Below are 26927 nucleotides of genomic sequence, written 5' to 3'. Positions count from 1 at the left end.
CCCAGACAAACTTTGTCACAAGCTATCATATCTCCCACTATTCTTCCAAGACCCAACCTCTTTCCTAAAAATCATTTACTCTCCCTTAAGAGGCCTCTATCCCCTCTCTCCTTCCTCTATTAAGATGATACTTGGGGCACCTGGGTGGCTCAGTCATTAGGTGTCTGCCTTTGGCTCAGGTCATGATCCTGGGGGCTTGGAATCAAGTCCCACATCGGGCTCCCTGCTCAGTGGGAAGCCTGCTTCTCCCTCTCCCGCTCCCCCTGCTTGTGTTCCCTCTCTCGCTGTGTCTCTCTCTGTCAAATAAATAAATAAAATCTTAAAAAAAAAAAAAAAAAGATGATACTTAAGCCTGAATTCTAAGCCAATTCTTTGAGTTACTTATTTTTTCCTGGGTCTCTCCCATGTATATACGGGGTATACCTGTTAATAAAATTCTATTTGTTTTTCTTTTGTTGATCTGTATTTTATTACAGGAGTCTTAAGCTAAGAACTCAGAGGGTAGAGGGAAATTGTTTTTCCTCCTGTATGGGGGCTACCTCTAACAAGGAGGGCAGGGTTGGTAGAGAAATACCCCAGCTTCCTTATCCCCTGGTGGGACAATTCGGAAGTGGGTTCTACATGGTTTCTCAGAGATTCCATGGCTAGACTGCCCCAGGTTCCATTAGTAATAATCTCCTTACTGTCACATCCATTATAGGTTTTCCTCTTTCCCACCTCATTTCCCTACTGCCTCATGGTGCTTCCTGGGAAAAAGGAACTCCCCAATAAATTTCCTGAACCCAGATGCTTGTTTAGGATCTGCTTTAGTGAGAAGACAGGATATGAGAGATATTAAAAAGGTCAAATGCAATAGATGACTCACTGGAAGGAGAGGAGTGAGATAGCGAAGTCTAGAATGACTCCTGGATTTCTAGCTGCACATCATGGTTCTGTCAGTGACATTCACAAAGGCATTGGCTACAGGAATTCAAACAGGTTACCCCAGTACACTAAGACTGAGGGCACTATGGGGCACACAGTGGAATTTTCCATCAACTAGTTGGATATTTAGTTATGAAGATCAAGAAAAAGGTCTTAGCTGGAGCTATCATTTGGGAATAAGGCACTGGTAAGTAGCAATTGAAGCCCCAACACCACCGAAGTATTAAAGGAATTAAAGAGAGTGGAGAATTATTCTGGAAGCTAGGAGAGACAGGACTCCTAAAGGAATGGTCCTGGTGTCAAGTACTGCAGGAAGTTCAAGTTGGATGAGGGCAATGAAGTGCAGGGAGGACTGTGCAGTAATCACACCTGGAGGGTTGCAGAGCATGGCCCTGAGAAAAGACAGTCTGGGAGAGGACACGCCATGGTGGCCTAGAAGAAGCATGGAATGAACTGACCTCAATCCTGCCTCTGCCTGGCTTCCTGAGGTGAGCTTACATCCTTCTTCATTTAAGCAAGAAAGGGAGAGCATTGGGGGCCCTCAGAGGGTGGTGCTTTAAGTCCATTCAGTAGCCTATAGATTTTGCTTAGTATTCCAAATAAAATGTTGATTAAAAAAAGAAGAAGAAAAAGAAGAAAGAAAAGAAAAAGTATCAGCAAAGCTCATCTGGTCTCAGTTGAGCATCCACTGTAGGCAGGGCACTGTGTCTAGGGGTGTGAAGAAATGGAGATGAACCGAATGCAGCTTCTGACTGTCAGGGTTGTGTAGTCCAGTCAGGTTCTGCAGTTATAATACAACTACTATTAACATGTAAAGTAGAGAGTGGCAAGTCCCAACAGAAAGCTCTATTTCTCTACATCTCTCTTGTGCCTTCCATTCTTTAAAATAATTTTTTTGTGCAGTTTATAACTTTTCTATAAAACTCTTCACAGCAAGTGTCCTGAGTGACAGCAGCCCTCTATGTGACTTTTCCCATGACTGGACATAAAGATAATTTTCATGCAAACCCTCTTTATTTAGTTACAAACAGTGAGGCCTGTGTTCTTCTCTATGCAGTGGTATGGATTATTGAATATGATTTAGATTCTATGGAACTTTCCAGTTTTATTTCATTCTTACAATTCTCTGATACAGGCAGGGGAGGGTTTTTTAATTTTTTTAATTGAGATATAATTCATATAACATAAAATTCACCATTTTATTTTATTTTTTAAAGATTTTATTTATTTATTTGACAGAGAAAGACACAGCGAGAGAGGGAACACAAGCAGGGGGAGTGGGAGAGGGAGAAGCAGGCTTCCCGCTGAGCAGGGAGCTCGATGCGGGGCTCCATCCCAGGACCGTGGGATCATGACCTGAGCCAAAGGCAGATGCTTAACGACTGAGCCACCCAGGTGCCCCAGAATTCGCCATTTTAAAGTATTCAATTCAGTGGGGTTTTTTTTTAGCATTTTCAGAGTTGTGCAGACATCATCATTATTTGATTCTAGAAAATTTTCCTCACCCCAAAAAGAAACTCTATGTCTGTTAGCAGTTACTCCTCATTTCTCCCTCATCTCCTACCCCAACCCCTAGTCTACTTTCTGTCTTTATGGATTTAGCTATTCTGGACATGTCATACAAATGGAATCACAACATGCGGCCTTTAGTGACTGGCTTCTTTCATGTATAATGTTTTCAAGCTCCAGCCATGTAATAGCCAAGTATTGGTATTTCATTCTCTTTATTGCTGAATAATATCCCACTGTCTGGATGGACCGTGTTTTATCCATTCATTAACTGATGGACATTTGGCTATAACTCTATGTTTAACCTGTGAGGAACTGCCACCCAGTTTTCCATATTGGATATACCATTTTACATTCCCACTGCAATGTATGAGGGTTCCAATTTCTTGTTCTTTTCTAAGGGCAGATTTTATTATCCCCATTTCACAGATGAAGAAAGATGGGTCTACACAACAATCAATTAGAAAGGCCAGGACTCAAATATTAGTTTTCAAATTCTTAGGTCAGCTTTCTTCCAGGGATACCACAGAGTCGTTCTGAAACCAGATCAATATCAAGGTGTTACAAAGGCATAGAACAATGCCCTGACAAAACTCAGGTATGATGTAAGTCAGGGAAGTGATGTGGATTTACAAAACACACACATTCACATTCGTATGTGTACAACCCAGTTATCATGCTACTGGCTTAACAATGTACTCCTTAGAATACCAATGTACTAATGAGAAGCTTTCAAAGAAGTCAAATTTAAATTATAGTAATACCTTGGACACTGAGAGAAGATGATTTGTTAGGATTAAAAACATATGTCTTTGAAGTTCTTCAGATTGATTTATGATGCGATTCTAGCCTGTGATTCACTATATCTGGACACTTCTACTCATACCATCAAATCAGAGTTATTTTAGGAAGAAGCACAGTATTATCTAGAGCTGAAGTATCCAATTCTTCAAACTGCTTCTTAAATTGTCTCGAAGCATAATATCTTTAAATTTTCTTTATAGGATAGGTCCTTAGAAAAATACATAGTTGAAGCTTGGGCATTCATTTGATTATTATCTAAGCCAAATTTGTCAAAACTGGAAAGACTGTCACACAGGTTGTATGACTAGAACAATAAAATTGGCAGTGCCTGGCCCCCAAATTAGCCCCTGACATTTTTTTTTTCTAATGGAATAATATAAATACATTTTGAGTGCCATAAAAGCATCCCCCTCACTTGTCTTAGGAAATCTGATGAAATATATTTTCTTGTTTAAAGCAATAGAAGGGTGTTGATGCAATATGTCAGAACCCTTACACTGGATGAAAATTTCTAGCCTGGAAGAAATCAACTCCACAAGAAGACAGCTAAGATTGAACCGTGAGAAAATTTCTCTCTCTTTATTTAAATCGAAACAGTATAAAGTGGAATATAAAGGAAGGCATGGAATAAATACGGAATTATCCATTTCAGATACTTATTTTCCATGTTTCATATTAATACTATCATAGTGAATAGTTACTATCATAGTGAATAATGAAGTCACATCTCTGAATTATTTACAGCAAGTCCATAATATTATATTTTAGTGATAATGTCAGAGGTATACAATATTCTGGAGAGTTCTACTGAGCTTGAATTTGAAATAATTCTCCTAAGTAATGGCTTACAGTATTCAAATGTGTGCAGCTAAACCAGTAGGCTAATTGGAAATACTGGCAAGCATGTGCTTAATTTGTATCTATTGCCAGATACATTCGATTTTAGGTAATGCAGAGAAAGAAATGTTTGCAGAGTTTGCCTTTACCACTGTTTAAAAGAAAGAAGGTTTCAAATTACCCATAATTTAAAAAACATGTTATACTAGGGTTGAGTTAGTTAAAATTCCTTTTTTGTTGTTGTTGTTAGTTAAAATTCTTAATACCAAAGGTATAATCAGATCCTGAGAGTTCATTTAGACTTTTTAGCAGAGAAAATCTGTTGGAATTCCTAGAACTCCTTTCTCTAGGAATGTTATGCTTTTTTGGTCCAAAACCATAGCTTCCAGAGTGACGCACATGAAGTGGTAAGAAGGGAAGGAAGTGTCTGCCTATTCAGGCATATAAGTCAGACCAGTCTGGGGATCCGTGAGGCATCAAACCAACTAGCACTCCATGCCTCAAAGCCTTCCATACCTCAAGAACCAAATTAGGCAATTGAAAAACTTCCTTTGGCATCCCACCTTTCCAGGTATGAGACTGATCACTTGCATATAAAATCACCAGATTCTGCTTTTGTGTTGCTAGTAAATGAGCAGTAATAAGATCATCTTAAAATACATACATCTTTTTTTCCTAATGTTTACATTAGGGACGAGATTAAACAATAGACATTAACCAATATAAAATAGACAAGATTTGTTCCAAAAAATACAGTGTAATATTGGAGGGCAGCTAGCCTTCCTTCCCCCTCGACCTTGACCCACAAATACTCATGAATACACATGATTAGAGCAGTGGCAATTGTAGTTAATCAGATAAGTAAGATTTTTTAAACTGGAAGCAGAAAGAGTTGACAGAGCAGTTAGTCTTCCCTGAAAGGCATGAGCGAGAGATCTTAGTTTATGCAAACTTAGTGCAGAGCCATTCCTCTGCCCTTTGCAAGAGAAAGTTAAATTCAAATTTGGCTCACATTTTTGCATGTATTTTGCAGCACTCCGTGAAGCTCTTGTACATTAGATTGTGAGGTATGTAGATTCATGCTCATTTTTAAAATAACATAACTGATGTACAAGCCATTGTAATTTCTATAAGGTTTGAGGGACCTTTTCTGGAAGTTCAGTGCATTCTTCCTAATCCTCCCCAGCCTGCACCATTAGTTCTGGATGAGCCAATGGGCAGAGAAGCATGTGTGGAAAATTAAACAAACAAACAAACAAACAAAAAACTGTATATTTGCTTATTAGTGTATTTGTGTGCAATCATTTGCTTTTTGATATTTCAATTTAAAGAGAAAAGAATAGTTATCATTGGGGAAAATCAGAGTATTATTGGGCTTTCCTGCATTTTTTCACTGTTCAGTATTGTTTTTTTTATTTTGAATTACATTTATTAGGTTTAGAATCTCTGAATGCTCTATGAGACTTTGTTTCTAAAATGGGGAGCACTTGAAAAATTTTTCAATAATTTTAGAAATTGCTTCTATGGTTCCTTGCTGTCTTTACAGGCCTAGTCACATAATCATCCGTCTTTATGGATGTGTGTTGACTGAGAGTTATTTATTACCATTTCACAGAACTGTCATTTGCTGAATCCATATTCAGCTCTATTACTTCCTTAGCTTTTCGAAGATTCAGGAATCACAGAAATAAGGTAAAAAAAAATACAACAATGGAGAGATAATTTCCCAGGGATATAATAATAATAAATCTACAGCATCTAGAAATGTTGTCAAACCATTTAATAACAATAGTGCTACTACTACTAGTAGTTACAATAAAAATTACTACAAGTAGAATGTAAGCTCCACAAGCACCAATATATTCTCTGTACTTGGAATGGTGACTGGACCATAGTAGTTGCTCAATACATATTTGTTGGACAAATTACCACTAATGAACCTTACTATGCAGTCTCCTAAGTATTTCACAAATACTGTCACATTTTAGTCTCATGAAAATGTTGGGATGAACCTACTCTTATTATTTATCATTGTCTATTATACTTTTATTTATATTTATTTTTCTGTTATATTTTTAAACATTTGAGTTGCCGCAAGGAAATTTCCCAAACAATGGGTTCAGAAGAGATGGAAAGATGGCACTAAAGTTATTCAGCTCATAGGGACAAAGATCTGGGTGGTTATATACTACTGTACTTAAGCCATAATTATAACTGGAACACTATATTCTTTCCATGAGACACCTGCCAAGCAAATATTTCACCTTCTACGTGTTTCAGGAGTGTGCAAGTGTTCAGAACAAAGATGGCTAGGTTGTGGCTTAGACTCAATCTGTAGCACATTTTCCATGAAAAAAAAATTCTCTTTATAATTCTACTTTCTAGTACATAAACAAGTCTAGAGAGCTTTCTTGATACTGACAGGTTTATTTTTATTTTAAAAGTGGTATTGGTTTCATTTGTTTTGCTCTTTTAGTCTCTCAGTTTAACAGCTTAAGAATAGCTTAGATTCTATACATTGAAATTGCTCTTCTGAAAAACATATCTGAACATTTGCAAGAAAAAATATACAGTTTAAAGCCACTGCCGTTGTTCTAGACTATTAACCATCTAGATATATGCCAAAATGGCCCTGTTGTTCAAATCTAATGGTAGGCTCGGGACTCTGTGGTCTGTGTTTTGAATTGACTATTTTCCTCATGATATAGTGATCTAATAACTGCTGTTCAGGTCAGGGAAAAATAAAACACTCAAGATGACCGTTTGCATTGCAAATCTGTTTATAGTTTCTATACAAATTTCACTATACTTTCTTTGACAGTGTGCTGGGCCAGTATTTCCTCTGAAAGACACTGTTGTAGAAACCAGTAATGATCTTCCTGGGAATATTCCTTAGTCTGATAAAAAGAACTGAAAATAATTAAGTGAACAAATCTGGCTAAATTGAAATGTTTTATACTTTCATTTTAAATATATGTTCCTCGGTCTTTGCTAGTAGATTTATATCTGCAGAATGCACAAGTGACTAAAAATAATTCTTTCAAACTATGAAAGATGAAGCAAAAAGTTTCAGACACCCTTACAGAAAGAATTGATCATAGGCCTATTGGAAGATTTTTTTTTAAATATTTATTTATTTATTTGAGAAAGAGAAAGAGAAAAAAATGCATGCATGAGGAGGGGGAGGGGCAGAGGAGGAGGGAGAGGGGCAGAGAAGAGGGAGAGGGACAACCAGGCTCCCTGCTGAGTGCAGAGCCCAAGATGGGGCTCTATCTCATGACCCTGGACCCTGAGATCATGCCTGAGTTTAAATCAAGAGTCAAATGCTTAACCAGCTGAGCCACCCAGGCACCCCTGGAAGATTTTTTTTTTTTTCAATTATGTTATGTTAATCACTATACATTACATCATTAGTTTTTGATGTAGTGTTCCATGATTCATTGTTTACATATAACACCCAGTGCTCCATTCAGTACATGCCCTCTTTAATACCCATCATCCCCCCCACCCCACTCCCCTCTAGAACCCTCAGTTTGTTTCTCAGAGTCTGTAGTCCCCCTGAAAGATTTTTGAAGAAAATAGAAGATAATGTATTTCCCAAAATGTTAAAAGAAGACATAACTTGGCAGAATCCTTATATTGGGAAGAAAATTCAAATGTAACTACCTAATCAAATTGCTTACCCTCGATATGTATCATATCTTCTAATTGATGAACGATTTTACATACATCCACCCTTGGGCAGCCAACCTTTCTGCCGTTCGTGTGATGAACCAAAATTTAGTGTCATGAGATGATGAGGAAAAAATTCAACCAAGGTGACACAATATTGTGATACTATTTCTCTGCTACCTAAGAATTAATTTCACTTCCAATAACTCTGTTTATTCCATAGGTTACAACACTAGTCACATTAATTATCATCCTTGTAACCTGTATATCACACTATACTTAAAGAAGCAGAGAATTTGGATGCCTGAGTTCAAGAATAAAAATCTCTGGGCAACATGTGTTTAGCACATTGCCCTACTGGAAACTCAGTTTAACTTAACCCAATGGTTCTCAGTTCAATCAGACCCAACATTCCCTTTTTATAAGAACTATTTTGAAAAGCCCTCTTGAGTATGCCAAAATGACATCTATAAATAGTACTACTTAGCTACATCCATGAAGCAGGTGTCAGTGACCCACCCACATCCTCCCAGAACTCAGCGTTCCAGTACCTGTCCACCCAAGCATCCTCCAGCAAATCCCCTTATGGGATTCTGCCTTGGGGTATTCTCTCAGCCTGGCCAAGAAGCAGACAAGAAAGGCTGGGGAGTTAATCCCCCAGGAACAGTCCTCAGCTAGCCACAGGTGGAAGTGAAAGATAAATGGCCCAGCTCCCCTCATTCTCCAGACAGGAAAAGTCTTAGGCAGGTTTTACACACTTTCCCAGAGCTCCCCAGCAGGAGTGAGCCTCTGCCGCCCACAGTGGTAACTTGCTTATAACCTGATTCTTGGCTGCCTTCCCTTCCCTTTCTCACTTCCCCATTTCTGTCAGTGCTTCCTGTCCTACCCTCTTAAATAAAGTACTTATACACAAATCCTTGTTTCAGGGTCTGTTTCAGGGAGAACCCAAATCAAGACAATACGTCAATTTTTTAAAATCAATGTAATGTCATAGGGGTATATGAAAGAGATATAAAGGAAAGTGACAAAGTCAAGTTCTGTTTTCAACATGTAAATACTCAGGCATGACTACATATTGCCTAATGTCACACACAAAGAATTAAGCAGCATGTAATGAAGCAGTCAGAGAGTTGCTTTCTCACATGGAATTACCATGAAGAGAACATCTGCAAATGCAGACTCACACAGGTATGATGTGTTGCCTACTATCCTAAGTGGTGCGGCCACCAATGGCATGATTTCCTCAGGCACTCTTGGCAAAATGTGGAGCATGCTAAGCACGAGCTTCCCTTAATGTTCAAGGTGGTTCACTAATACACTGAAAGTAAAAGGTCTGTTTTTAATGTACCCTGTTGTTTATAAATAGGTTTTATTTGTATGACTGTCAAGCAGAACATTAAAACATTATTCAGGATAAGGGACAGTTTCTCAGGGTATGCCTGGTCAGCCCACACGTTGTAGCATCTCTGGCCCTGCCCACAAAATGCTAGCGGCAACCCCCAGTTGTTTGCATTGCCCCACACCACCCTCATGAAAAGCTCCTCACAAGGCAGTACTTTTAGGTGCCAAGGGTTTCAAGGAAGGAAGGAAGGAAGAAAGGAATGAAGGAAGGAAGGAAGGATGGATAAAAGACATAAAACAGCAGAGGAAAGGAAAAAGGCACAGGATTTAGACTTTCCCAATTTAAATCCCACCTCTACCTTTTGTTAGAGGTAAGACTTTAAGCAATTTACTCATGGTCCTTCTGGCTCATATTCCTCATCTGTAAAGTGGAAGAAACGACACTGTAATTCAGATCGTTCAGAGACTAAATGAGTAAAAAACAATGCCTGGCACAAAGTGACAGTTCAAAAATATTAGCTATTTTTATTACTCGATTTCCTGGCTAAATGACTGATCTCTCTAATTCTAGTCATCACTCTGACCAGGAGGCATGAATTGTGCAGTGTATGAAAATATGGGTTTAGGTGTATAGTCATGTTTTCCAGGCATGGTTTATGAATTTATCACCATTCCATGCTCTCCCTCCTTCTCATCTCTGCTGTCCACCCTTGGTCACTCGTTATTGCCAGTAATGATGACCTGATAAGAGTATTATTTGAGATTTTGTACCCCTATGACCAATTAGGGTATCTTATAAAAGGTAAGCATAGGGAAGAAAGAGGAAAGAAAAATTCTGATTTAGCCTTTTTCTCCCCTCTCTGGCTAAATTAAAGAAACACAGGGAGCTAGCTGGACAATTAGAATAACAAATGAGATGATGTATAGGAACACACTGTTGTAAACTAAAAAGTGAAGTGCAAATGTAAAAAATGCTTTTGTTCTTGTTATTTATTAATCATATCATTAGTTACACAGCTGTTAGAACCCCAGCTAGGAAAGACACAGAGACTTAGCATTATCCTTTGTAAATGAGATAGCTGAGAACTAAAACTAGATGTTGCCTAAAAAGGGAAGAGGAAAGAAGATCACGCCCATGGCTCTGTGGAAGAGGGTGCTTTGAGATGAAGAGCTGGCTGGGAAATGGTGGTACCAAGTTAGGCAGGGGAGCAGAGGTAACAAATTAAAGGGTCGTCTTTTTAAGGTGGCAGAAGTCTTCTTGAAGAAGGGACTGCATTGATTGATGTGGCCTGTAATGGAAACTCAGATAATGAAATAAAACGGGCACTTAAGAATTTCAGGCTGAGAACTCATTGCCATGGCAACCCTCTCAGAAGGGAACTTGTATAAGAAAATAAGGTTTACTTGACTATGCCTTAAAATGAAAATCTACACTGCAGTGAAACAATTAAATACAGAATTCCAAATTTGCTTATTGCCGCAATGCTTAGAGGAAGCACTGAAGTTGCAGGTCCGTTGTATTTTCCATTGGAAGTCATTACTTCTCAAAATCTATGACTCATGGAAGGAAAACCCTCTAGTTTTGAGGGATCTCTATTTGGTATTGGGTGCTTCCTACCAGCAAAGATTTAATTTTTCTTTTTTTACATTCCATACACCATCTAGCATGGGGCTCAAGTAGAAATCACAGTGGTATACGCTATGAAAACAAACACCCAACTTTTAGTTGTCCATAATCACATAAAACTACCAAATTCGTATATCAATTTTTAGTTATACTTCATGGGAAAATCATTTTTAACCTAAATAAAATCTGGTTTATATTCAGATTATGATCATTTTTATATTAAGATCTATTTTCTTATTACATGTTCTCCCTCAAAGAACATCAAACTGGGTACACTATATTTTGTCAGTTAAAAGGGGTTTTCCTGAATACCCAGTATCATGGACAGATATGAATCTATGCCTTTTAACTGATGCTGAGGGCAGAAATCACTGTGATCCTTTTTGAATGGCTTGGATTAAGTTTCTAAAAGTAAAACTGATGGTGGAAGAATTTGCCATTGAGGAAATTTAAGATCATACTGCAAAAAAGAAATAGAGGGCAAGACAAACTTATAAAACTCCTTAAAAAATATTTCTATGCTCACTTAAAAACAACAAAAACAGTATGATATATAAGATAATATCTATGCTATTATAGTGTCTCTACATCAGTATTATTAATAATGGTCCCTGTGCAATAGGAATCTTTCCTCACTGCCTTCAACCCTACACTCACCTCTGAAATTTAACCAAGATATTCACCAATATAAATAATTTCCTTTGTTTGTTTTAGATAATATACCTTCAAAAGGATATTCTGTATATGCGAAGTCCTCTTCTAGTCCCACAATAACCATTCAATTTTCTCAGGACACAGCATTGTCCCAGAAATCAAAATAATACAGTTGTTTGATTTCACCAGCCTGACTATTCATTTCTTAGCCACATGTGTTAGAATACTGTGTTTCTAAGACCTGGGTTTATTCTTTGACACCTACCTTTATCTTTCCCAAGGTTTTCCTGAGAAAATCTGTACCCTCTTGGACTTTTCTTTCAACCTTTGTTCCCTGTTTCTATTTCTAGTTCATTCTTTTTCTAATTATCCCCTCAATGATGTCTACATTTTTTGCCTATCCTGGAATCAACACTCTCAAGGTTGCAGGGAATGTATACACAAGTAAATCTGCATATATTTGAATTTTGCCCAAGGGGAATTCATGGTTGGAGGAAAATAAGTGAATTATATTTGAAGTAGGTTGGAAGAAATAAGGTACATGCACAAATGAGGTCTAGGAAGCATGAAAGATTGGTCAGATTTTTCATTTGAAACCCTTTATGATAAGACTTGGAAGAAGAATCATGATTGAAATCATAAATTTAAACATTCATCAGTATTAATAAAGCTGTGCAAATTAATAATTCATAGGAGAGATGTGCCACTGTAAAATGAAACATTAGATTTATTGATTACTTTTATCTTTTACAACCTTAAGCAAACATGTAGATACATACTGAAAAGAAGCCACCAAGAATGAACAGAGGAGAGAAATGTAAGGAAATGTTCTCTCTCAAATTAATAAAGCAGTATTATTTTTTTTCATAGTGAAAAATTTTGTCTACAACACATCCAAAACCAAATAACTACCTTATTTCTAGATAGTCATGGGTAACTAGGGCTTTTCCCTCTTCTCTATTTAAAAGGTATCTCTTTTTAGCAAAACTGGGAGGTAAGTGAAATTTATTTGTATCCCACTATGTTTTCTGTTTCTCCCCAACTTCCTCCAGACTCCCTTCCAATTCCCCTCCTCCCTTAGGCTGAGGTGTTGAGCACTTTTATCATCCTCTAATTTATCCTGCCAAAGTGAAAAATAATTTGATAAATTTCTTCATGTTAGGGTATTAGGAAATTAATTATCTACAGATCTCATGAGTATTTGCATTTTAAAGGAAAATTACAGAGAAAGGACAATGCTTGGCCATCATAAATTACTCATTAATTATGGAATTTCAGATACCTGTGGGAAGATATTTAAAAGTGATGAGAACTAGAGAATGCTCTCAAATCATACAATGGATATGATGATCTTGTCTGTTTATTTGTCTGGACGGGCAGGAGATTGAGATAAATTATATATTTGAAGACAACCATTATACCTTCCAAGTCTTAAGAGAGGCTTAAAAATGTCTTGGTAGGGGGGCACCAGGTTAAGCCTCTGACTTGATTTCAGCTCAGGTCCTGATCTCAGGATTGTGAGATCAAGCCTGTGTCATGCTCCGTGCAGGGCATGGAGTCTGCTTAAGATTCCCTCTCTCCCTCTCTCTGCACATTCTCGTCCCATAGAAAAATCTGGGTACACGATAAGTCTTATTAATACTCTTTAAATAAATAAATGATTATACTATTTGTTTTACCTCCAGTAAAATTTTAAAGAATTTCTTTGGAGAAATAAGAATAAAGCAGAAATCTCTGATCCCTGTGCTGTGATCCCAAAGCCTTTGCTTTAACTTTGGCAGAAAAGTAGTGCCTAGGGCGCCTGGGTGGCTCAGTCGTTAAGCGTCTGCCTTCGGCTCAGGTCATGATCCCAGGGTTCTGGGGTCGAGTCCCGCATCGGGCTCCCCGCTCGGCGGGAAGCCTGCTTCTCCCTCTCCCATTCCCCCTGCTTGTGTTCCTGCTCTCGCTATCTCTCTCTCTGTCAAATAAATAAATAAAATCTTTAAAAAAAAAAAAAGAAAAGTAGTGCCTAGCAAATATTTCATTTATTCAGGAATATTTCCCTGGCCCCCTACAGGAAGGCAGGGCTGTGTGAATGTTCTGGCCAATGAAATGGGGGCAGAAATGGTGTGTGTCACTTCTAAGCTGAGACAGTAAAGAGTTCATGATTTTGTAAGGTCTCTGTTCTATGACTGAGCAGTTGTCAGTTCAAAAGAGCACAACTATAAGATGATGGAATGTCTATAAGCTGGGGTCTCTGAATGTAGGCCGCTGAGATTTTGAGGTTGTTTGTAATTAGAGCACAGCCTAGCTAGTCCAGACCATTACGGCATTTACCATATTGCTTTATGGTCCCTTTGTTACATATCTACTATCCCACCTTAACTAGTTAATTCTTACTCATTTTTGTAGCTTTGTTGTAAAATAACACATAGTGGGAGAAACCATAATGATATAAGAGTATTTTTTGTTTTTTTGTTTTTGTTTTTGTTTTTTTTTAAAGATTTTATTTATTTATTTGAGAGAGAGAGAATGAGAGACAGAGAGCATGAGAGGGAGGAGGGTCAGAGGGAGAAGCAAACTCCCTGCCGAGCAGGGAGCCCGATGCGGGACTCGATCCCGGGACTCTAGGATCATGACCTGAGCCGAAGGCAGTTGCTTAACCAACTGAGCCACCCAGGCACCCTAAGAGTATTTTTTGAAAAGTTAAAGATTAGACTATAAATTTAAGACAGTTAAGTGTGGTGACAAGATTAGTATAATTTAATTCAATGCATCTACTGAGCAACTTTGCTCTGCATTGTCAATACAAATATGAGTTGGTAATATTACCAATGATATTATTAATGATTACAAATAAGATGATATTAATAGTTATAAACAACATTAATGGTAGTTTTAATTGCCTAAATAAATATAATATTATGAGATAATAGAAAATATATATTGCTCTCTGTCCCCAGTTCTTGACATAAAGCTCCTAAAACTCTTGTAATTTCCTAAATAATAAGAACCGTAGAGCATCTCTTGTTCTAATATAATGCTTGTTTTTGACTCCATCCCTGATACAGGTCTCCTAAAACCCTTGTAAATTCCTAAGTGATAAGAGCACTAGAGGTATCTTTTGTTCTAATGAGACAACTCTTGGTGGGCTCCTGGATGGTTCCTAGAGGGGGGCTGTTCACTAGAAAGACCAAGCAATGATTAGAAGCTTGAAATTTTCAGCCTTGCCCCTCAATCCCCAAAGAGGGGAGAGGGGCTAGAAATGGGAGTTAATGATTGATCATGTCTATGTGAGGAAGCCTCCATAAAATTCCAATAGTACAGGGTTCAGAGAGCTTCCAGGTTGGCAAACACAACCACACTGGAAGGGTAAAGTCCCTCAACTCCATAGGGACAGAAGCTCCTGGGGTCAGGATCCTCCCAGACCTTGCCCTATGTACCTCTTCATCTGGATGTTCATTTATACCCTTTATCATATCCTTTAATAAACTGGTAAATTTAAGTGTATCCCTGAGTTCTGTGAGCCTCTCTAGCAAATTAATTGAACCCAAGGAGGAGGTCATTGGGACCTTAGATCTATAGCTGGTTGGTTCAGAAACATAAGTAATAACCCAAGCTTGCTACTGGCATCTGAAGGGTTTAGGTGTGGGGGGTTTGGGGAATAGGTAACCTTATGGGACTGAGCCCTTAACCTAGGGGATCTGACACTATCTCAAGGTAGATAGAGTCAGAATTGTATTAAATTGTAGGATACCCAACTGGTGTCCCAGAGAATTGCTAGGTATGGGGAGAAACCTCCACATATTTGGTGACCAGAGTGAAGTGTTTTGTGTGAACAGCAAAGGAGACTCATAAGGAATAAATGCACAATCAGGAAGAACAGGTTTTTTCCCTACACAGGAGGAGGAAAAAATTGAGTTTTTCCTTTACAAATGTATTAACTGAATACTTTTTTTTTTTTTTTTTAAAGATTTTACTTATTTATTCTGAGACAGAGAGAGCACAAGCAAGGTAGAGGCAGAGGCAGAGGGAGAAGCAGGCTCCCCGCGGAGCAGGGAGCCCAATGTGGGACTCGATCCCAGGACCCCAGGACCATGACCCGAGCTGAAGGCAGTCACTCAACCAACTGAGCCACTCAGGCGCCCCACAAATGTATTAACTGAATACTTGATAAAAATTTATTTCTGGCTTAACGACATCAAGAGATGACATGATAAATATCTAGAGGTTTGGTTTTCAGAATAGATGTCAAAGCAAGAATGATCTCAATCTCCTAAATTTGCCAAATCCTAAAATGTGAAAATAACTTATACTTTAAGTAATATTGCCAAATACTTTTATAGAGAATTACATTTTTCCAGCTATCTTACATCCATTATCTCGACTGATCCCCGTAACAGCCTCTTGAGTTAGATAGATCTGATATAACACTAATAATTTACTGATGCTTTGTACATGGAAACTGAGGCTACAAAATATTGACATGGCTTATCCATGGCCACACAGTGACAACTGGTAAAGCACACACTAAGCAGTTCTGGTAAAAGGGTTTATGAGAAATTTTCTGTGACATGTATATAAATGAGCTCAAGTTAAGTTTATTGTCCATCTTAATAGCCAGGCTTTTTATATTAACCATCTCTCCCCCATCTATTATAATAAGTATATAAAGTACAAGTCTATACATTAAAACATATATCCAATCGTAATCAGTTCCTAAGAATTTTCCATTTTCCCCACATAATGAAGATTTAATGATAACAGCATTATAATTTTTTTTAGTATTATAATTTTTTAACATTGGTCAAGAACATGACATTCCATATAAAATGGAAAGACCATTTCCTTCTTTAATAAAGGAAGGAAGGAAGGAAGCAAAGAAGAGGGGGGAGGGAGGAAAGGAAAGTGGGAGGGAAAGAAGAAGGAAGGAAAAAAGGAAGGAAGGAAAGAAAGGAGGAAGGAAGGAAGGGAAATAGATTTTTTGTGTGTGAATAAGAGACAAGACATTTGATAGAAACTCCATTCAACCATGACATAACATGGCGATTAATTTAGCTGGACATTTTGCTTCACATTTTGCATATATTTTCCACCTCCATCTTTATTTATTAATATTGAAATGACTTTAGTTTAGCACCACCTGCTAACTTAGCACCAAATAAGATGTAATTAACCCCTCAAAATCATCATCCAAGATATTTAGATAGACCTGATTCCAATCCCAGGATGATTAGAGCATAGCTTTAGTCCATCTGCAAGTCATCTGATAAAAGTCAATTAAACTTAGTCCATAATTCTCCCACTCCTTACCTAATGGTAGCAAGTAGTACAATAGCAGATATGATTGTTTTAAGATCATCATCGTTAGAGAAGTGTCTTTTTCCTATTAAAAGAATGGGTGCTGTTTTTACACTCTTTCTGGTGGGCTAGCATCTTCTTGCTTTCTTTTGGCTTTAGAAAGGAGTCATTAGAGATGCCAGTGAATTCATTAGCTAATTCTCTTTGGGTCTCAAGGTCTGTATTTCCCAAGCTAGAAACTTCTATACATATCCATTTTTCCAAGCACTTCAGCCCCTTGCCTTTTTAATCAATAGGCCATATTGACAAAATTCTAATTATTCCTAAATGTGCACACCTGTTTTGCTTTTCCTTATTTTGCTGTAAAGAACAAAATCAGCCCACTGGTTTAATAGTTTGCTTTGCTCCATTCTCTTTGAACTTCAGCTTTCTCTTCAGACAGAGGGGTCTTACTTATCGATTCATTTAAAAAAATTTTTTTTTTTAAATCAAAGAGTAAAATAAAATATTCAGCCCTGTTAATAATTATGCAAAGATTTAAAAGATTGTATAATTAGCTTGCAAAAAAAGTGTTGTTATTTTAAGCAAACTCAACAATGTACTTTGAAAAAGGCATTTCAAAATTATAACCATGCATGAAAAGTCCAGCAACTAACCAGGGTTATCTAAATGTGTCTGACACTCAGTGCTCCTTCATGCAAATAATAAAACCTTCGCTTTTGTGACCTCCTAAGCAATGCTGATCCATTCAGCCTGCTAAGAAGTCAAAGGTTTAACCATCTTCCTGCCCCACAATTTCACCAAGTTTATAATCTATGTGAAAAGATCCCAGGGATTCTGCCCAAATTAACTTACTATTGGGTATTTACACTCTCATTTTTCTCATACTTTTATTTCCCTGGTGTAATTGAGATGTAATAAATGTAGGACATGTTGCAAAAGAAAAGCAGGTGAATAAATACTCCCAAATCCAGTTCAAAGAGACTTCCTTTCATCCCAGCCTCCTGGTAAGAAAACAGATTAGATCCACATTTTTTGAACTCTCTCTGTCTAAATTGATAATACTTAGAAGGGATGTGGCATACCCAGCTACAGACTATTAGTTTAAGAAGACCCAAATAGATTTAAAAGGCAGCAACTCTTAAGTTAAAATACACACATGCACACTTTCTCCAAAAACTAATGGCACTATGGATGGAAGAAAGTAGATGGGATGGCTCCAGCTGTATGATTCTACAGTTTTAAATCCCAAAACATCACAAACTATTAAACAAATATTTAGGGCATACAAAAGAGTAGAGTCATGATAACAAGTAGCACATCACTTACTGAGAACCTTAACCTTAGTTTTCTGAATTTTGGAAATGGTTTCCTACCCTCATTTTGGACGAGATTATTTTCCCAAATACAAAGGCTGAAAAGAATAAGAAATAAGAAACATAAAAGTACTTACGACTGATCGGATGTTATTTTCTTTCATCAGCTTCAGAGATGATTTGTAGCAATTTGCAAGGTCTTCCTTGTGGGAACCATTAATATGGCCTCTGGCTATTGGTCCTACAGTATGGATGACATCTGCACATGCGAAAGGAAGGAGAAATAGCATAAGCAAGGTATTTTTCACTTTTCACGTAATTAGTACTTTATTTATTGTAGATGTTTGTGTTGGAGCCTGGAGACGAGCAAGCTAAGAATTATTGATGATGCAAATGCTTCTCTGGTAAAAAGATTTTATATAGCACAGCCTCTTAAAGTAGGCAGTTGCCCAGGAAGGTGATAATTGTGAAAGGGCATCCCCTACCAGTAAATTATTTCATTGTTGTTGGTCAGATCCAAGTGAAACAGATTATAATACAAGATGTGAATAATTGGCACCCTGGCAAAAGACAAATCCTTGGTGGGAAATAAACTGAGAAATAATTGCCTGCAAAATCAGTGTTCTGAATTGACATGGGAAAGAAGAACCAAAGTTTCACATCACTTTACTTATAAATAAGACAATAGTTTCAGGCATTGTACACAATAAAAAAGGGCAAATTTCTGAAAATGTGCCAAGATAATTTGTAACAATCAGTAATAACCTTAAAAGGAATAACTTTAAAACATCTCTACCAATTTTAATTTGCAACCTACCAAGCCTCACATATATGAGGTATGCTAGGCATAATAGTCCCTAATAATTACCTAGCTTCTGTTGTTTACTATATTAAAACTTTCAAAAAGCAATCCATACTTTCAGCCTCTATATTTAAAACACAGAATTAGATGTTTTTTGCACTTAAAACCAGTCATCGTTGTATTTTTTTAATACCTACACACATATTTTTTCACTTAGGAACATAATGAAATGGAACTGTTCTAGTTTTAAAGTCTGTAAGGATCATAAGAAAGAATTCAGATTATAAACCAAATTACTTGAATGCCTTATAACGTCTGTTTTCCAGTCTTATCTGCTAATCTGGATTATTTGCCCATCTCACTGATGTAAGTAACAACAACTAATCACCTTTGATCAGAAAGACAAATTTGGTTTAATATTACTGGAATATTATAATGAAATTAAATTATTTGCTTTGGCCAATCAGTAACACTTCATTTCAACAATGACAAGGTAAGAACACATCACAAAAGTGAGACTATAGAACAGTCTTAAATTGCATAGGAAATTTAAATAGCAGAAACTAAGTCACTAAGGGTAAAATCTTTGTTGTTTGCCTGCTAAATACTGAGGGTATCATTTGATGTTTGAGAAATCCCCAAAATGTTGATTTCAACTTTTAACTCTGAAACAGTATTAAAACCCTTGTCAGGGGGCACCTGGGTGGCTCAGTTGTTAAGCATCTGCCCTCGACTCAGGTCATGATCCCAGAGGCTTGGAATCGAGCCCCGCATCGGGCTCCCTGCTCTGCGGGAAGCCTGCTTCTCCCTCTCCCACTGCCCCCTGCTTGTGTTCCCTCTCTGGCTGTCTCTCTCTGTCAAATAAATAAATAAAATCTTTAAAAACAAACAAACAAACAAGCAAACAAAAAAACCCTTGTCAGATAATATTAAAGATGATATCTTGTGATCAATATAGGCAGAAATGTCACCAGTGAGTTCATGCAGATGTTCTTGCACCGGCAAACCTAGCTTTAAGGTGAGAACCGCAATAACATAGGAGAGGACAAAGGGAGATTATATTTAGCAAAACCAAAAACAAAACAAAAAACCAAACAAACAAAAAACCCCAGCACACAGTGATATCATTTTTTACAATAAGAGTAACAAATAAGAGCTGTATCTATTGAAGCAACACAAGTTCTCTACCAGATGTAGTGAATTTTTATATGAACATTTCACAATAGCTTCCATTTTGAAACGAATGCCAGAATATGTGAAGAAGGAAGGCTGTACTTAGCTTTACTTCATTTTCCCCTTTGTGACTACTTGTTTGTGCCCAGCTATGATATTCTAAATCCCCCAATGAATCCAAAGGGAGAGAAGCTAAAGAGTAACAACAAAGGATTCTAGAGAACAGCACTTCCCAAGTGTGGGTACAGTAAGATGTGGGTTTAAAGGTCAATTACATTTGGGAATCACTGGGTGAAATTAAGTCAAAATAGCTACCTTAGTGCAGACTTTCAGGACATTTAGTATGCAACAATGAATTATGAAACTCAACAAGAGGGGATACGGAATGGAATACATTGAAAACTATGTTTTACAGAATACTTCAAGGGACTAAATTTCCACAAATTTACCTTTGGGAAATGTTATGCCAGGACAACTCTGACACCCTGACTGCCATTGTTGAAGGACAAGTCCATGGTTTTTTTTGTTTTGTTTTGTTTTTTTCCGCCTTCTTCCCAACTGCCTCTGTACATCAAATAATACATAAAGAAGCAACAAGGTATGAACTTGGATTCCTTATATTGTGGATGGAGAAGGTCAAGAATAAGTGCCTCTTATCTGGGGTCATAAAGCTGTGTCTACTTGAGCCAAGTAAAAACAGGGCACAGGGGCATTAATGGGAAGGGGAAAGAGAGAGAGAGTCCATAAAAGGAGAAAATAGTGACATTTAAAAAATCCTTTTCTTTGCTTTTCCCTGTAGACATCATTGTCCACATAACTTAAATGGAATTTATGAAAAACTATTCCTTTCATTTTTTCAGTTCTCCATTTAATTTAAAAGTCTGAGGACAAACAGCCAATCAATGAGACTTCTCCTCAACATCAAAATATTGATCTCTGTATTTTATGCTCTATATTAAACTTACAACACCCAAGATCAAGTGTTATTATCGACCAACACGATGACCTCTCAGATCCACAAAGCTGAAGGTGAATCAATGTGAGGCCCAAAAGAAAATTTCCTTCATTATTCTAGTTGTTCATAGCACTTAGGAGTGATTCTTTCACACTGAAGAGTTCCTCCTTCCCGTTATAAAACTCAGTCAGGAAGTCTGCCTTCCAATTCCAGCTTCAGCCCTGACTTGCCAAGTGGCCCAGATGAAGCCATCTATTCACTAGCCCCTGCCTTGGTTTCCTTATCCACAAAACAAATCAGCTGCTTAGATGATCTCTGTGGTTTATTCTGTGATGTGTGGCATCATTAACATTTACCTTTGTATCAGAGACAGAGGGAATACAAAACGATGCCTGGGCAGTTACAAGAGACCTTAAACAAGTGGCTTGCAAGCTTTGTGAGTATTAAGGATCCCTTTTTAATATAAAAAATATCATAGACTACTCTTTCACAATAGTAGTTTCAAAATCCATTGATTGACAAAAAGTTCCAGACAAATAGCTGTTATAACATCAATGATGCTTTGCACTAATTTACATTTTGTTGGACACAATAGCACCTTGATAGTGGATACATATATGTGAGATATATCCCTAGATAATGCTTTCACTTGGACATGCACTTGTGGATCCCTTGGTATAAACAGGATAATGTAAACAGAAGTGTTTAATTCGATTTCTGGTGCATATAGAGGCTCAATTACCACCACCACCAGCAGCAGCAACATCCAAGACACCTTCTACACACAGGCAGAAATGACAGTCATCATCTCTGTTCTGATGTGGAAAGCATACCACACTTTAAATCCTACGGTCTGATTAAAAGTCAGAAATCCCAGGGAGAGGAGCAAGATGGCGGAGGAGTAGGAGACCTGGATTTCTTCTGGTCCCAGGAATTCAGCTGGATAGGGATCAAACCATTCTGAACACCTATGAACTCAACAGATTGAAGAAAAGAATAGCAGCAACTCTCTGAACAGAAAAGCGACCACTTTCTGGAAGGTAGGACGTGTGGAGAAGTGGATCCGAGGTGATATTCAGGAAGATAGATGGCGGGGGAGGGGGCCCCCTTCAGAAGCTACTGGCAAGTGATAGAGCAGCGGAGGAGAAAATCAGAACTTTTAGAAGTCAGCTCCGCTGAGGGACGTCGCTCCAGTGGCTAAGGGGGGGTGGAACCCTTGTGGGACAGTGTGGTCTCAGGACCCTCAGGGTCACAGAAAGACCGGGGGTGCCTGAGTGCGGCAGAGCTCCCAGGTATCGGAGCAGGGAAGCCGGCTGCAGAGACGGAGCCTAGGAGTGGGCTCTCAGCTCGGGGTTGTCATAAACCGTGATACGTGGCACAGTCAGGCTACTGCTCTTCCAGCAGGGACCCAACAAGCGGCAGATCCGGGGAGACTCACCTTCCTCCCCCGGGAGGAGCAGCGCGGGAGCGCACCGCAGGGATCTACTGGGTTTGGAGACTCCAGACGGGGTCGGGTGCCAGAGATAGAAACACTCGGTCACAGGCCAGGTGAGTACGGAGTGCGGCCGGAGACCGGGGAGACGGGAGTGATTGACGGCTTTTCTCTGGGGGCTCACTGAGGAGCAGGGCCCCGAGTTCTCGGCTCCTCCAGTGCGGAGATTGGGAAGCCGCCAGTTTCACTCTCGTCCTCCAAAGCTGTACGGAAAGCTTGCAGGGAACAAAAGCTCCCGAGAGCAAACCCGAGCAGATTACTTAGCCCTGACCGGTAAGGGCGGGGCAATTCCGCCTCCGGCAAAGACCTTTGGAAACCACGGCAAGAGGCCCCTCTCTCAGAAGATCAGCAAGAACAGCCAGCCAAGACCAGGTTTACCAATCAATGAGAACGGCAGAATGCCAGCGCTAGGGCAATACTGCACATAGAATCCATGGCTTTTTTCCCATGATTCTTTACTCTTTCAAAGTTATCTTTTTTAACTTTCTTTATCTTTTTTTAAATTTTTTTCCCTTTTTCAACCAACATCTTATCAATCCTTTTTTTAAAAAATCTTTTTTATTTTTCATTTTTAGAGTCATATTCTATCCCTTCATAGTAGTTAACCTTATTTTTGGTATATATGTATAAGTTGTTCTCTCTTTAAAATTTTGGGATACAGTTTCTTCTAGCAGATCAAAATACACCATAAATCTCTAGTGTATGGCTTTGTTATCGTCTCCTGCCTGATCACATTCTCTCCCCCCCCCTTTTTTTAAATCCTCTTCTTTCTTTTTTCAACCAACTTCTTATCTTATCAATTCCTTTTATAAAATCTTTTATAATTTCCATCTTTACAGTCATATTCCATCCCTTCATTGTATTTACACTTATTTTTGTACATTTATAAGTTTTTCTTTAATATTTTGGGAGGCACTTTCTTCTAACAGACCAAAATACGCCCAAAATCTAGTGTGTGGCACTGATCTATACACCAGCCTGATCATATTTGATCGTATTCTGTTTTTTTGTTTGTTTGTTTTTATCTTTTTCTTTTTCCTTTCTTTCCCTTTCTTTTCCCCCAGTATCAGGTCTCTTCTGATTTGTTTAGTGTATATTTCTCTGGGGTCATTGTTACCCTGTTAACATTTTGTTCTCTCATTCATCTATTCTCCTCTGGACAAAATGACAAGATGGAAAAAATCACCTCAAAAAAAAAAAGAACAAGAAGCAGTACTGACTGCCAGGGACCTAATCAATACGGACATTACTAAGATGTTGGAACTAGATTTCAGAATGATGATTTTAAAGATACTAGCTGGGCTTGAAAAAAGCATGGAAGATATTAGAGAAACCCTTTCTGGAGAAATAAAAGAACTAAAATGTAACCAAGTCGAAATCAAAAAGGCTATTAATGAGGTGCAATCAAAAATGGAGGCTCTAACTGCTAGGATAAATGAGGCAGAAGCTGAGAAAAAGAGAGAAAACAACTACTGGATCATGAGGGCAGAATGTGAGAGATAACCATAAGATAAAACAATAGTAGAATAATTGGGATCCCAGACGAAGAAGAAAGAGAGAGAGAGGGGCAGAAGGTATATTGGAGCAAATTATAGCAGAGAACTTCCCTAATTTGGGGAAGGAAACAGGCATCAAAATCCAGGAGGCACAGAGAACCCCCCTCAAAATCAATAAAAATAGGTCAACACCCTGACATCTAATAGTAAAACTTACGAGTCTCACAGACAAAGAGAAAATTCTGAAAGCAGCTCGGGAGAAGAGATCTGTAACCTACAATGGTAGAAACATTAGATTGGCAACAGACCTATCCACAGAGACCTGGCAGGCCAGAAAGGACTGGCAGGATATATTCAGAGCACTAAATGAGAAAAATATGCAGCCAAGAATACCATATCCAGCTAGGGTGTCATTGAAAATAGAAGGAGAGATAAAAAGCTTCCAGGACAAACAAAAACTAAAGGAATTTGCAAACACAAAACCAGTCCTACAAGAAATATTGAAAGGGGTCCTCTAAGCAAAGAGAGAGCCTAAAAGTAACATAGACCAGAAACAATATACAGTAACAGTCACCTTACAGGCAATACAATGGCACTAAATTCCTATCTTTCAATAGTTGCCGTGAATGTAAATGGGCTAAATGCCCCAATCAAAAGACACAGGCTATCAGATTGGATAAAAAAACAAGACCATTGATACACTGTCTGCAAGAGACTAATTTTAGACGCAAAGACACCCCCAGATTGAAAGTTAGGGGGTAGAAAACAATTTACCATGCTAATGGACACCAAAAGAAAGCTGGGGTGGCAATCCTTATATCAGACAAATTAGATTTTAAACCAAAGACTATAATAAGAGATGAAGAAGGACACTATATTATACTTAAAGGCTCTATCCAACAAGAAGATCTAACAATTGTAAATATCTATGCCCCTAACATGGGAGCAGCCACTTATATAAGCCAATTAATAACAAAAGCAAAGAAGCACATCGACAACAATACAATAATAGTGGGGGATTTTAACACCCCCCTCACTGAAATGGACAGATCATCTAAACAAAAGATCAACAAGGAAATAAAGACTTTAAATGGCACATTGGACCAAATGGACTTCACAGACATATTCAGAACATTCCATCCCAAAGCAACAGAATACACATTCTTCTCTAGTGCCCATGGAACGTTCTCCAGAATAGATCACATCCTAGGTCACAAATCAGGTCTCAACTGGTACCAAAAGACTGGGATCATTCCCTGCATATTTTCAGACCACAATGCTTTGAAACTAGAACTCAATCACAAGAGGAAAGTCAGAAAGAACTCAAATATATGGAGGCTAAAGAGCATCCTACTAAAGAATGAATGGGTCAACCAGGAAATTAAAGAAGAATTAAAAAATTCATGGAAACCAATGAAAATGAAAACACAACTGTTCAAAATCTTTGGGATGCAGCAAAGGCAGTCCAAAGAGGAAAGTATATAGCAATACAAGCCTTTCTCAAGAAACAAGAAAGGTCTCAAATACACAACCTAACCCTACACCTAAAGGAGCTGGAGAAAGAACAGCAAATAAAGTCTAAACCCAGCAGAAGAAGAGAAATAGTAAAGATCAGAGCAGAAATCAATGAAATAGAAACCAAAAGAACAGTAGAACACATCAATGAAACTAGGAGCTGATTCTTTGAAGGAATTAACAAGATTGATAAGCCCCTGGCCAGACTTATCAAAAAGAAAAGAGAAATGACCCAAATCAACAAAATCATGAATGAAAGAGGAGAGATCACAGCCAACACCAAAGAAATACAAACAATTATAAGAATATATTATGAGCAACTCTATGCCAGCAAATTAGATAATCTGGAAGAAATGGATGCATTCCTAGAGATGTATCGACTACCAGAACTGAACCAGGAAGAAATAGAAAACCTGAACAGACCTATAACCACTAAGGAAATTGAAGCAGTCATCAAAAACCTCCCAACAAACAAGAGCCCAGGGCCAGATGGCTTCCCAGGGGAATTCTACCAAATATTTCAAGAAGAATTAATACCTATTCTTCTGAAACTGTTCCAAAAACTAGAAATGGAAGGAAAACTTCCAAACTCGTTTTATGAGGCCCCATTACCTTGATCCCCAAACCAGACAAAGACCCCATCAAAAAGGAGAATTACAGACCAATATCCTTGATGAACATGGATGCAAAAATTCTCACCAAAACTAGCCAATAGGATCCAACAGTACATTAAAAGGATTATTCACCAGGACCAGGTGGGATTTATCCCTGGGCTGCAAGGTTGGTTCAACATCTGCAGATCAATCAATGTGATACAATGCATTAATCAAAGAAAGAACAAGAACCATATGATCCTCTCAATAGATGCAGAAAAAGCATTGGACAAAGTACAGCATCCTTTCTTGATCAAAACTCTTCAGAGCATAGGCATAGAGGGTACATACCGCAATATCATAAAAGCCATCTAGGAAAAACCTACAGCGAATATCATTCTCAATGGGGAAAAACTGAGAGCTTTCCCCCTAAGGTCAGGAACACGGCAGAGACATCCACTATCACCACTGCTATTCAACATAGTATTAGAAGTCCTAGCCACAGCAATCAGACAACAAAAAGAAATCAAAGGAATCCAAGTAGGCAAAGAAGAAGTGAAACTCTCACTCTTTGCAGATGATATGATACTTTATGTGGAAAACGCAAAAGACTCCACCCCAAAACTGCTAGAACTCATACAGGAATTCAGTAAAGTGGCAGGATATAAAATCAATGCACAGAAATCAGTGCCATTCCTATACACCAACAACAAGACAGAAGAAAGAGAAATTAAGGAGTCGATCCCATTTACAATTGCACCCATAACCATAAGATACCTAGGAATAAATCTAACCAAAAAGGCAAAGGATCTGTACTCAGAAAACTATAGAATACTCATGAAAGAAATTGAGGAAGACACAAAGAAATGGAAAAACGTTCCATGCTCATGGATTGGAAGAACAAATATTGTGAAGATGTCAATGCTACCTAGAGCAA

General features: G+C 38.1%; 1 protein-coding gene across 1 annotated transcript in view; it reads right to left on the bottom strand.

Annotated features, from left to right (window-relative positions):
* Window positions 1–26927, bottom strand: part of MACROD2 (mono-ADP ribosylhydrolase 2) — a 1298181-nt gene that overhangs the window by 792541 nt on the left and 478713 nt on the right. Inside the window, exon 2 of the mRNA XM_032419411.1 lies at window positions 18102–18223. Within this exon, the coding sequence (XP_032275302.1) occupies window positions 18102–18128 (27 nt within the window). The 5' untranslated portion in view covers window positions 18129–18223. The remainder of the gene's footprint in view (window positions 1–18101; window positions 18224–26927) is intronic.

This window comes from Phoca vitulina, unplaced genomic scaffold (genome assembly GCF_004348235.1).
Source record: "Phoca vitulina isolate PV1807 unplaced genomic scaffold, GSC_HSeal_1.0 scaffold22, whole genome shotgun sequence".
Taxonomy (NCBI): domain Eukaryota; kingdom Metazoa; phylum Chordata; class Mammalia; order Carnivora; family Phocidae; genus Phoca; species Phoca vitulina.
The sequence above is the reverse complement of the archived record's forward strand: the minus strand, read 5'-3'. Positions and strand labels throughout refer to the sequence as shown.